The 13739-nt window shown below is 30.8% G+C and overlaps 1 protein-coding gene across 1 annotated transcript; it reads right to left on the bottom strand.

Annotated features, from left to right (window-relative positions):
- Positions 1-911: 911 nt before the first annotated feature.
- On the bottom strand, positions 912-4476 carry LOC115707135 (3-oxoacyl-[acyl-carrier-protein] synthase II, chloroplastic). Its single transcript, XM_030634994.2, has 13 exons — positions 3537-4476; positions 3257-3444; positions 2937-3140; positions 2720-2830; positions 2530-2625; positions 2397-2442; positions 2235-2314; positions 2067-2135; positions 1889-1958; positions 1623-1783; positions 1446-1526; positions 1296-1355; positions 912-1206 (listed from the first exon to the last, which is right to left on the bottom strand). The coding sequence occupies exons 1-13, from the start codon at positions 3865-3867 to the stop codon at positions 1087-1089; spliced, it is 1617 nt and encodes a 538-aa protein (XP_030490854.2). The 5' UTR covers positions 3868-4476; the 3' UTR covers positions 912-1086.
- Positions 4477-13739: the final 9263 nt, after the last annotated feature.

The following is a 13739-nucleotide window of genomic DNA, read 5'->3' as shown; positions in this document are numbered from 1 at the left end:
AAGTAACCACCTACATACATATATATTTAATATGAATATTATCATCCATATATACCTCAGCAGTTTACAACTCATATATATTTATTTAATGTAACAGTGTACTTTTTTTTTCTTCTTTTGGTACGTCTTATTTAGTATCTTGACAAATGACAAAATCGTTTGTCTCAACTTCTTTGCTTGCTTTTTATTTAATAGTCTCTAGTAAAGATTGACAATTAGCAAAAAAATAAATATCTTATTAAATTGTCTTTTCAATAAAAAATAAAACTCGTTAAATATATTTATTTTTTTGGCAAATAGTTCGTAATCTCTAAATCTGTTAGTATTTTAGAGTTATAATTTAACTCTTTCCCATTAAAAGAGCTCTCCAATAATTTCGTTAGACCATCTCTTATCTATCTCCATTTCTTATTTATTATCTTCCCTTTTCCTTGACACACCTTCCTCTTTCCTGATTCATTAATATTATACCAATCACTTTATGGGTTTTATGTTTCCACAATAAATGTTACTGCTCTGTCTTCATTTCATACAGAAAACAATGAAGTTGTACCTGGACACTCATAGCGGAATATTTCAAAAATGAAATGATGAACTCTATGAAGTCTATCAAATAATGTTAGACTCACATTCACAACGGGTTCAACAAATATAAAAGATGTATAGTCTATTTCACCCCTAACCAATTAATTTTGAGATAAAACACTGTACATCTTACCATACACCTCACTCCTAATGACAAATTAAAACTAACCATGTTTCATTTGTTTTGCTGAAATGATAAGGAGATTTTTAACCATGAAATCCCTAGTTCTGGAATTATGTTGTTTAATTCATAGCTACTCTCTCATGTTATGTATCAGTTTCTTTCTTTTCAAAGGGTAGTGTAAGTTAAAAACTGAAGAACATGGTTGGAAAAGCACAACACTATACTTAAAAACATTATGTGAACAAGAAAACTTACAAAAGCACTTCACTTAAATTTTATTTTTATTTGGAACGGAAATTACTAGGTGATATTTTCTGCAAGTGATAGATGATAATTACTAAGTCATTTACGGTAGATAATTATGTAACACACCAAATTCACTTGTAATAAGGTGCAAATACAAGAGACGAGTTCTGTCCGCCGAAGGCCAATGAGTTGGACAATGCTACCTTTATGTCCAAACGCTCCTTCTTCTTCCCCACTAGAACATTCATGTCCTGACCACATTCATTACCATACTATTAAAACAACACTGAAACATTAACACATCAAATCAAATGAATCATAGGTGTCTCATTATACATACCACCCCTTCATCAGGATTATCAAGATTTATGTTTGGATGCACCAAACCAGTTTGTATTGCCTGTATGTGATAATCAAAATCAAGTATAATATGAAGAAGTAAAAAATACAAATGATGATAGTTGATCAATTTTAGTAAAAGAGATTCAACCTTAACTGTTGCAACAGCTTCAACAGCACCAGCAGCCCCCAAAAGATGGCCTATCATGGATTTAGTAGAGTTTACTCTCAGCTGCAAATGAATGGTGTCAAAACAGTCACCACAACCAAAATCTGGTGATCTTATTATACTAGGAGAAAATATGTGCATTTAGGATTTAAAACTTACATTTGGATTCTTGCCAAAACATCTGTTTATAGCTCGGATTTCTTTTATATCACTGGCTGGTGATGATATAGCATGTGCATTTATGTAGTTTACATCTTCTGGAGCTACCCCAGATTGAGCTAAAGCCCTCTCCATGCAAAGCGATATTTCTTTCCCCGAATCTACAAAAGAACAGAACAGAACAGTTATTAAGTAACAGCAGTCTATGTTGAGAAAGTTATGGAAAATGAGGGAAAAAGAGTCTATATATGTTGCTGGTTTGTTACCATCAGTACGAAAAGCATTACAAGTGAAACTTCCCCCTAAAAGCTCTGCATAAATTGTTGCTCCTCTCTTCTGTAGTAGTAACAATAAAAAAGAAAGTAGACAAAAATGAGAAGAGTTTAAGTCTTAAAAAAACCTGGCTAATGGAAACTATGCATAGATATAGAGATAAGAACAAACCTTAGCATGTTCCAACTCTTCCAATAGCAAAACTCCAGCACCTTCTCCCATCACAAATCCATCTCGATTCTACAAAATAAGCATTTTTATGTACAAGATTAAACAACTAAAAAAACCAGAAGACTATGGAGTAAGTTAAGTTTTGAAAGGCAGAGTAGAATGGAATACAGTATCCCAAGGCCGTGAAGCTTTAGTTGGTTCATCATTTTGACGCGAGAGTAATCTGCATGATATAAAACCTCCAATAGCTGCAGAGATAAAAATCTTAAACTTAGTTTGATAAGATCATGTATTTAAACCAAACAAGAATGAAAGAACTGGCCTTATTACATATGGGAATAACTCCTGCATCTGATCCACCACAAAGCATCATGTCCTGCGAAATTTGACAAAACTAGATTAGAGAATAGAGACTCATCATGGGTTATTACTAGATTTTATTTTTAAAAAAGTTAGAACTTACTGCATCGTCACTTATAATATGTTGTGCTGCATTTAGTATGCAAAAATTGCTTGTTGCACAAGCTGTTGATATTGAGTAGTTTGGTCCTGTCCACCCCTGAAATTTTTGGTGGAACCATAATGATAATGTGTACAAGTAAATTATTTTGTATGCCATTAGAATTAAACCAACTTGAATTCTTTTTCTTTACCAAGTCTATTGCTAGTATAGCAGATCCCATATTGGCTGTGGCAAAAGGTACAGTAAAGGGATTTATCTTCCTATAAGAAACTCTTAAAGCTTCTACTGCTTCAGTAGAGACCTAACAAAAACAACAACAACAATAACAACAAAGTAAATCAATTAATAACTCTCTGAGTTGAAATCTACTTTGGAAAAGGTTATAGTGAATTTGGTGGAGACTTAACTGCCATGCCTCCCAGTGCAGTGCCAATTATGACACCACATCTGCTTTTATCTAATTCTCCCATTTCTTGTGAAGTAATTCCACTATCTAGCAGTGCTTTCTTTCCTGCAGTGAGCATATAAAGCATGAATTTGTCTGCCCTTCTAGAAATCTTGGGAGACACATATTCTTCTGTTGAAAATGACTTTATCTCTCCAGCGATTCGCTGTTAAAAATAAAAATGTGAAAACTATGAGTGAAATTGCAAACTCAAAACCTCATTAAGTTGTCACTGTTGAAACTGATCATATATTTGTAAATATTATATAAGTACATACATACCGAGGGAAATTCAGAACAATCAAATCCCTCTATCTCACTTATGCCACTGACACCTTCAAGAAGATTAGTGTAGAAGGCATTTGGATCATGACCAATGGAGCTTATCACACCCAACCCTGTCACAACTACTCTTCTTTTCCTTGTTTTTTCCTTAGAATCAGCTTCAACAGTAGTACAAGTAGCTTTGTCTGTATAAAGATGTCAAAACACTACAAATATAAAACATACATAAAGCAATATATGGTGTGATATGTATATATTCTCTGTATAAAGAAATTACCTGTAGAATGAGCTTCACAACTCATGAGCCTAGTTTTCTTTTTTCCAGTTATGGAGACAGTACTCTTTGATCCATAAATGGGGAATGAAGTATTGTCACCAAAGACAGGTAAAGTTGCATAAAGTCCTCTGGAGGTGTAATACTCTATGTTATGTTGATCAAAAGCACAGGAAAGTGTATTTTTAGAAGCAGAAATGGCACCATTGCCATTGATGCAACATGTTGGAATTATAAGCTTTTTTCTTTGAGCTCGTTGGCTGATGATCAGTCTATTCTGAGACTGAACTGCGAAACATGTGTAAGGTGGAGAAGCTATGGAAGAAACCTCCATCGATGAATAAAGCGATATAGCTAGCTAGCTAGGACTAATATAATGTTATATATATATATAGCTTAAAGCAAAAGTAGAGGAAGAAAATTCTCTGTTTTAGCAAAAACACTACTTAAAATTACTTGCTTATATATAATTATAACCAAATGACATTTCGGTTTGGGAATTTATATTTGTGGGGATGATATGATAAAGGAATTGTTTGCCAAACTCCTTAATTATCTACATTCACACAAAAAGTTTCATCTCCATACAATATGCATTTCTTACATATTATTACGTCTAGAAAAGGATAAAATATTCAAGGGAATGAAGTAAAATAGGACAATCTAATCAATTACCATTAAAGATAAATATTATATATAATTTTAGGTATTTATAATCTGCACACCATAATTATATATGCTTTTAAATTAGTACTATATATAGAGTATTATTGCAACACCTCAACTACATGTGTCGGACTGGTTTGACTGTATATATATAATGGTGTGGAAGAAATGTTACATGAGAAGAGACACTACATGCAGCTGATGATAGAGAGTAGAAGAAATATATATATATTTAGACAAAAAGGGTACAATGTTCTATAGTGAAGGAATGATATCCTTGATAAATATAATATATATATACTAGTTATTATATATATAAAATATAATATGCTCTATAGTTGGAAACACGTACCAAGGTGTAGTTAAGAGTCTTATTCCAGCTTGGTAAATATTTTATCATATTACGTAATTTTGTTTATTAATGAATTGTGAAGAATAAATATGGCTTCTTGTGCGTTGTTGCATCTACTCCTAATTAGTATTCATGAGTTGAGTATACTGACTAACTGGCTAGTTAATTTTTCTACCAACCTTCTCACCATGCCACTCGCTATTTTTCCAGGCTTTAATGTAAATGTATACGTAAAGTTAACTCCTACATATATATATATAATTATTATCATACGTATTATACGTCCCCAGTTTACAAGTACTCATATAAATTTTATATATATTAATGTGTAACAAGTTTGCATGGTTTTCTGGTACATCTCATTACTAAATTTTTTGACAATTAATCGTTTGTCTCAACTTGCTTATGCTTGCTCTTTATTTAAGAGCATTGTTATTAGACACTATCACCTTCTCGACATGTCACTTTGCGATTGACTAGCGATATTCATTAAAAATTATTAAATTAAATTATATGGGACCCGATACTTAAGTGGACCAATATTACCAATATTAACATGTAGGAGGGTATTAGGCACCACTAGTACCCTTTAGCATTTTTTTTTTCTTTATTTAATCATGGAAATAAAAATCTTACTAGCTAAACAAAAAAATAAAAAAAAATCGTACGTTTAATTATAATTAATAATAGTAAATAATTAATTATTATGTATAAGAAAAGATAGATCTCTTAATTTCACATAAACAAAAAAGATAGATATAATAATTAAAATTCACATTTAGCTAGCCTTTTGTCAACAAATTTAGAAAAAAAAAAGGCATTTAGCCTTAATTAAGTCATTTTAAGCGTCCTTAACCGTACCCATGTTTTTCTTAGGAGTACCAGTAACCCACAATAAAGGGACATGAAAATTTTTCAGTGTACGTGTCCCTTTAAATTAAGGATCACTAAAATGTAATATTGTAGTAGCTAGTGAATAGTGATGATGAGTCTGTTACAACATGATAAAGCTCCACTCCAGTCTCCAGCTATTGCTTTGGAGGCTATAAAAGAGTATCATTACTTTTAACTTTTACTTAGGTGAGTAGTTGCCACTAACAGATTTGGAAATAAGGCCTAGCTAGATAGTTACTTTAACTTCACCTTTATAATCTCGAATCATATATAGCACCAATTCCCACAATTGCACATCAAAAGCTGTATCGATATTTAATTTGACATAACCTCTAGCAGAACCTGACAACTTTGCAATGCTTTCTTCTCTGCTCTAAATTGACAAAAATCTCCATTGATTTTGAAATATATATATGCCCCCAACATTTATTTGCCTTATAATAAAAAATTGAAATGGTGTCCAAAATTTCTCTTACGTGTTTGCAAGAAATATATATATTTCACTACTTAATTACGGATTGAATGAATTGAAGCTTTTGAGGTTTGTTACATTGTTGTTGTCATTCGTTATTTATAAAATTTAAGTTGGTTGAGTAAATTTAAAATGGATATTTTATTTAATCTACTATACTAATGTACACTGTATTAATTTATATATGTTGGTTGGGCTTAAATTATGTAGTCGATCGTCTCGGTTACCACAACATTTTATTAGGTGGAGTTGGATTGCCAGGTTGTTACTACGCTTTCATGTAAGAAAGATTCTTGTTTGGCAATATGATATTTTGTTACTTTGTAAGAAGGTTAATGTTTTTAAGATTTTATTTTGTAAATATTGCTCTACGTTATTGCTCAGTCACGACTTGGCCAAAATGGTTCTCTTTTTAGAGGAAGCGAGAGTTTGGTGATCGAGGTTACCGATTTTTGTGTAAGTGTTTGGATTTTTTTTTTCTTGCCATTAGCTTAATAATAATTATCTTTCATTCAAAAAAAAAAAGTACTGTACTAATTTATTTATTTATTTATTTTTTTTTTTTTTGAGAGAGAGAGAAAAAAAAAACCCCAAAGATCACTTTTCAAGTAAAAAGTTTAAAGAAAAGGTGGAGGGGAGGTTGGTTGATTGTATTAATTCTTTTTGATGTAAAATAAGTTCTTGGATACAAGAAAGATACACCGACCACCACACCTTGTTAATAACTTTCGATAAGTATATTTAGCTAAAGAATGAGCAACAGTATTAATAGTTTTAGAGCAAAAAAAAAAATTAGCATAGTGAAAACCAGAAAAATTATGTCTAAAATCTACTAAGACTAAATTGAAGAAGCCAAAGAAACTTGGTTATTAAACTTCAAAACCACACTCAAACTATCAGATTCGAAAACCACATTTTGGTTGCATGTTTTAAAGCTGAAATTTCCGCTATTTCAAAAGAAAAAGTATACATAATGTGCCAAACAGCAGAGACCATAACTTCACATATGAAGTCACGAACCACTATACCCAAACCACATCTTCTATTAAAAACATCAAATACAGTATCAACATTGATCTTCACATTTTTCCTAACAGGTGGCACCCAAGCAAAACTAGGGGAGGCATTAGATGAGGATGGCAAGCTCCCACACCCAAATGAGAAATATTTTTAGACATGTCTAATCTCTGATAGTTAGCAAAAAAATTACACCCCAAAAAACAACAATTTCTAGAACAATAACCTTATCATTGTGCATATTTTTATTCCTCCTAAACTAATAATTTGCCACATAACTATTTTTTTTTTTATGAAAATATAATCTGAATCTTAGCGTATAAATTGTAAATATTAATTAATTAATTAAGTTGATATTTAATTTAAAAAACCATCTACAGTAGTTATTGGATTGGATTAATGATTATATGATATAAAAGGGTAACGTTTCAAGTAACTCATTTTGTAATATTTTTCTTTCAAGAAAAAAAAAAGAAAAGAAAACATTTTGTAATATGCAAGACGAATACCATTAATTCTCTATATCATCAGTAATTAACAATGATTTCTAATTTCGTAGTATTAAATAATGTAAAAAGCATCAATACCTCCCCCAAGTCACACAACCCCATCGTGAAAACCCACAATCCAATCGCGAAACCCACAACAAAATCGCGGAATCCACAACGTAAAACTTTTAATTAATTTTAAATGGATTTTTGGATTTTAATCGCTTGAGTGTTAGGAATAAGGTCATTTTTTCGTGTTTTGGGTTGTTTTTCATTGTTGTATGTTCAAGTTCTGCGTTTCACTGATTATCGACATGTTAAGACATTGTTCGCGACGTTTGTCAATTTCTCTCTTTCAAATGCAAACAAATTGTAGTAGTTGTGTTTTTGTCGATGTTTCACGACATGTTGCAACATTTCTATGCGACACGTCTTTAGGCTTGATGTAGTTTCATCTCATCGCTAAAATGTCGTTAATATAATATCACTAATAGTTTAATTATGTTTTTATTGTTTGAAATTTGAAATTTTATGTCGTTAGATGTCATCAATATTATTGCTATATATCGTTAAATCATGTCTATTTGTTATTTTTCACGATATATTCGCAACGCAGTTTGCGATATGAAATTTTAAAGTTTTTAATATGTTTGCTTACTGTTTTTGCAAATGGCTCTTGAACTTAAACTTACAGTTTCCCAACAGTTCATCGGACGTCTTACCTATCGGGGTTTAGATAGATTTAAAGATATCAAGGCCAAGTTTAAAGAGTTTGAGTTAATTGATACGGTTAAGGCTAACCCTTTCAGGTACTTTTGGGAAGCCAAAGAGTTAATTTTCTCATGGGCGTTGGTCAACAACCTACTCTTATAGAAGATGAAAGTTGACAATGAAAAAGAAGACGAGATATGATTTCATGTGGACAAAGATGACCTGAGATTCGGGCGGATAGAGTTTGAACTTATTATCGGCTTACTTATGGGTAGTGTCATTTAATTAATTCACTAATCTTTTTTTTCCATTAATAGAATATTTTAATAGTTACTAGTTAGTAGTGAGTTTGATTAAATGTTTCACCTATAAGTATACCTAAAATAAATTTATATATCTAAAAGAATTGTTGAGAGTTTTGATACTTGAATATCCATTTTACTTTGTGTTTATTTTCTTTTGCTAATCTAACCTTGGTAGATCAAAGTTATATGGTAGCATCTGGTATATCAAAGTTATATGGTAGCATCTTGTGAATAGTTACTAATTTTTTATGATAATTATTAAATTTAAAAATATATATATAATCAGATACTTGATTATAATTATAATAATTTTTAGGGAAATTACTTCATATGCTATTTTTTTAAAATTTATGGTTTGAGTTTTTAAAGTGATTTTTCCTAAAGTTTTTAAGTAAAATTCTGTAAAAATATATATATATAATAAAAAAAAACTCTTATTTTTTATTGGTTCCATTACCATTTCCCTAAACTAAAATTTAAAAGTATTGTGTAACAAGATTTATGAGTGGTGAATTTTAATAAGTGAACCACCACAAGTACGTGAATTTTACTATGTTAAATGAAAATTAATAACACAGTAATCAGAAAGGACGGTGGTTGGTGAAGATATTTTAGCCTTGTGTTTCTTATAGTAATAATAAGCTTCTGCCACTTATTTATTTTGTCCTACAGTTTTAGTTGTAAGAATAGATAGAAGTTTTCGTCTTTAATTAATAAATGACACCTGTTTTTAATATTAATCTTTCGAAAGGAGTAAATGAGTATTTTTATGCTTCAAAAAAAAAAAAAAAAAGAAAATTGAGTAGTGTGTGATCAATGTTTTTATCAAAAACAAAAAATGATCATGTATTAGTATTTCTGATTGGGCACGTGTAGTACTGCCTAAATATTATCATGGTTAGAAAAAGGACTCATGGTGTTTTAGCAGAAGAAATATTTGTAAATGAGCAGTACATAAAAATATTGCAATAATATATGTATAAAATTAAATTATATATTTTAAGTGATTTCATAAATTATTATTGAAAGATGTTAAGTTGATAGTTATTGATAAGTGTAATTTATTAAATTGGAAATTTATTATTTTTGGCACTTTTTTAATTAAAAATGTTATTAGTGTTTTTAATACCATTATTAAAAGTAATATGACTTTTCTATTTGTTGATTTTGCTTTTTTTTTTTTTTTTTGAATAAAGATAGTTCTCATTAACATGAACAGGTCTCAGCTATAACAATATCACACAAGAACGAAGGAGCATTCAACTCATTATACATACAACTTGACGATAAATTTATGAGTGATATAACGATGTATAAAAAAGAATGAAGGACTGCTGGGATATTTATGAGTACTTTTTATAGAAATTTTTAATTGTATTGTACAATATTGTTGTGCATCTTTTAAAACAATAGGACCAGCAACCATTTTTGTCTTTTAATTATTACTGGTTGGATTTAACTGCTTCGCACGTGACCTGTAATATAAATTTTTTTAAAAAAATTTGTAACATGTTGATTTTTTGTCTTAGTTTTTCATGATTTTTGTAAATTTATAAGGGCCAAATTTATTTATTCATTTTGTGGCTCTAAAAATATTTATGATATTTTACACATATTTTATTTTTATAAAATAGAATACTTTAATTTTTTTAAAAAAAAAAATAATTAATACATAAAATACTTGGTTAATTTTATAAAACAAATAAGAAATAAGATTTTTATTAAGTTTAATTCTTTTTAATTATGAGGTCTACTAATTATTTTATAGGGTGTAAATAATTTTTTTTTAAAATTAATACACTTTTATTATAGTTATAGATTGATAGATATTGTCTCAATTTAATAAATTTATTTGTTATATGTGATGATTATTACTATCTAAAGAGGTTATATAATTATCAAATACAAAATATTCACTTAAAAAAATAAAGAAACCTTATTAATTTAAAATTATATTTGTCATTGAGAGACTTTGATAAAATAATCACCTCCACAAATATTTCACATAAGATAAAATATAAATTGGAGAACAAGCTTATTTAGCATTGACCTTAATAAGTAATGTAGTTTGATACTTGTTTTATCAATTGGGAGTTTAACTTTTTTTTTTTTGTAATTTAATATGTATTGAAGGCTATTTATATAACTTAATTAGTGGAATTTTAAAAATACTCTCATTTTTTATATAGGTTATAGATATATATTAGAAATTTTTACATGAAAAATCCTTTTTACACACTTTATTACAAAATTACCCTCACACGCCTATTACTACATTTCTACTTACAAAGTTTTTTTTATTACACATTTACCACTTACTCATCATACCATGCATACACGTGTGCTTTCCCCATGCATCATCAATCAAATCATACTCTCTTCCCTCTCTTTTTTCTTTTTGTTTTCATTTCATTTTCGATTCTTCATTTCTGTTCTCTAAGTTCATTTTGAATTCAAGTAACCTCCATTAACCACCCATAATTTATCACGTTTTTCCCTCTTATTTTTGGTTCATCCACGAATTTTCAACTTCCTCTTAGCCCACGATTTAGCAACTGTTTTTCTCTCTCTGTTTCAGTTTTTTTCAATCTTATTTATAGGATGGCAATCACTCGTTCATCTTCATCCCCTTCTCCAGTTCTCAAACAGAAATCAAAAATGGGCAAGAAATCTTTGGCCAACAAATCCAAGGGTAAACGCCCAATCATTGATGATTTTGATTCTGATTTTGAAGCTCCAATGCCGAAGCGTGTGAGACCCCATTCTTCGAAGAAAACGAAGCTGAACTTGGAGGAGCACATGCTTCCAGAAATTTCTGGGAAAAAATTTCAAAAATCTATTACACATGCTGAAGATCGGACTGAAGTTGGTTTTTAGTTTTATTTTCGTTTCCCCCTTTCTTCCATTTATGCTTTACCCAGATTTTGGCGTTTTCATGTTCATTATGCTTTGTGTAATTTTAGGGTTTCATTTGCGCATTTTGTTTCATGTTTTTAAATTTTTTAGTTATTTATTGTTGCTTTTGATCATTTCAATTGATTACGATGCAGGTGTTGTTCTTTAATTTGGTTTTGTTTTCTTTATTTTCAGTGTTTTTTTGTGCTTACAGGTTACGTGTTTTGTTTTCGTTTTTGGTGTTTTCAATCAGTCGTCGGTAGTTTCTTTTCAGTTTTTTAATAGTTTGTTACTGGTATGTTTTGATGTGTTTTCGATTTTCATTAGGTTTAGTTGTTTCTTTGTTATATTTTAGATTTCAAAACGATTTTCAAATCTTTGCTCTATATTTTTCTATAGTTGTATATGTTTTTTAGTTTGTTTGTTGTTTTAATATAGTTTTATTGTTCTTTTTATACTGCATTTTTCAATTTCTTTTAGGGTTAGTTGTTTACTGTTTTTTTTATGTTTCCAAACGATTTCAGGTCTTTACTGTTATTTTCTGTGTAGTTGTTTGCCATTGATAGTTTGTTTTTGGTTTGTTTGTAGTTGTATTACAGTTTTCATACTGTTTTATTCAGGATTTATAATTTATCTTGGCCCTTTTCGTTATGTTGCAGGTTTGGGATTTGTAAATTTAGTCCTTCGATTTTTACGGATTTAAGTGTGTATGCACCAGTGTTTATTCTGTGATAGATAATATTAAAACCACTTTATCTCGTTAATTTGCTTTCTTTGTTTCGTCGGACTCGGTTTGGGCATTTTACGGATATGCACGAGTTTGTTTTTCATCCGCAAGTCGTACATAGTTTATTACTAAGGGAAGTTTTACAGCCTAATCCTAAGGAGTTTTGGGCTCAGGTTGCTGGTCGTTGCATACGGTTTAGTGCCGAAGAATTTTACTGATTTACGGTTTAGATTGTTTCGGTGATTGCAACAAGTTGTTGTTTTCACAGGAAACAAATCAATTGGTAGAAACATGTTTCCGTGGTGTAAAAACTATTGACAACAAAGCCATCGAGGATGCTTTTTTGGGTAGTCGGTGGGGTTTGGATGAGTCTATTGGTTTGAAAATGGCTGTTTTGTATTTCATTCAGTGTTTTCTTCTTAGCAATACTCCTGACAAAGAAGTGTCTAGGTTTGTTCTAGATGTAGTTGATAGCGGTCGGTGGGATGAGTATTGTTGGGGTAGGGAATCATTTGAATTGACAATTGACTCATTCAAAGGTAGGATTGAGCATGGGATCATTATGAAAAATAGAAAGGCAGAGAAGGGAGGCCAATATGATGGCTGGTATAGGGCATTGGGATGTCCTTGGGTTTTCACTGTTTGGTTTTATGAATGCTGTCCTGCAATGGTGAACTCTTTCTGTAAGAGAGTTTCATCTTCTATTCCTAGGATTCTGAACTGGAGCAACACCATCGTCACCAAAAATCCAACCCTTCGAGACTTGAAGGGCAAGATTTTTGATTTACCTTTGGAGAAGGTACTTTACAGTTTCTTTACTGTTTTTTTCCTGTTTCTTTTCAGTTTTATTTATGTTGTTGTTTTTTGGTTTTTCCAATTGTTTTAATTTTTTTTCATATTATGTTTGATTATGCTGTTCAGTTGAAGATAAAAAACATGCGTCCTGCGATGAAGAGAGGCGGCGGCTTCAACTTGACGGTCTATTTATCGATGAATCTATTGATGAACGTGGTGTAGCGAAGCAATCATTCGAGGGTGGGTCATCTTCAAAGAAGTCGATTCGGCGGATATTGATTGGATGAAATCTAAGTGGAGATGCTCATTTCGAATCAATCATCATTGGCGAGAAGGACTTCATTTCATTGAGGTGTTTTGTTGATTTTAATTTCAAATCCGTAATGACTGTAATTAAGGATATCCAAGAGAAAGTTAATGCCATTCATCGTCGTCCTTCTGACGAGGTATTTATTCTTATTTTATTGTTTAGGTTTTTTTATATATTTTTTTTTGTATAGTTTCTTTACTGTTTTATTTAAGTTTCATTTATGTTGGTTGATACAGGGAAAGTCATCGGATGAATTAGTAACTCAAGATTCTGATGATGATGCTGATGATGATGATGATGATGATGATGATGATGCCGAGGATGATGAGAAGCAATTGCCTGATCCAGAGAATATTGATTCCGACTCCGACGATGGTGGTGAGTTGGTTAAAGTTGGTGGGGATGCTGATGATGCTGACAAGGTCATTCTTCTTGTTCCTTCGCCGATGTGAATCCTTCGAGGATGTTGGAGGGAGTGATAAAAATGTTAAGGATGTTGAGAAGCCGAAGGGCGATGATTCTCGATTGAAGGGGGACGATTTCTTTGATGGGTTGAGCCAGCTTGTAATAGATG

This window comes from Cannabis sativa, chromosome 1, assembly GCF_029168945.1.
Source record: "Cannabis sativa cultivar Pink pepper isolate KNU-18-1 chromosome 1, ASM2916894v1, whole genome shotgun sequence".
Classification (NCBI taxonomy): Eukaryota; Viridiplantae; Streptophyta; class Magnoliopsida; order Rosales; family Cannabaceae; genus Cannabis; species Cannabis sativa.
Note: the sequence above shows the minus strand (reverse complement) of the source record. Positions and strands in the feature narration are given on the sequence as shown.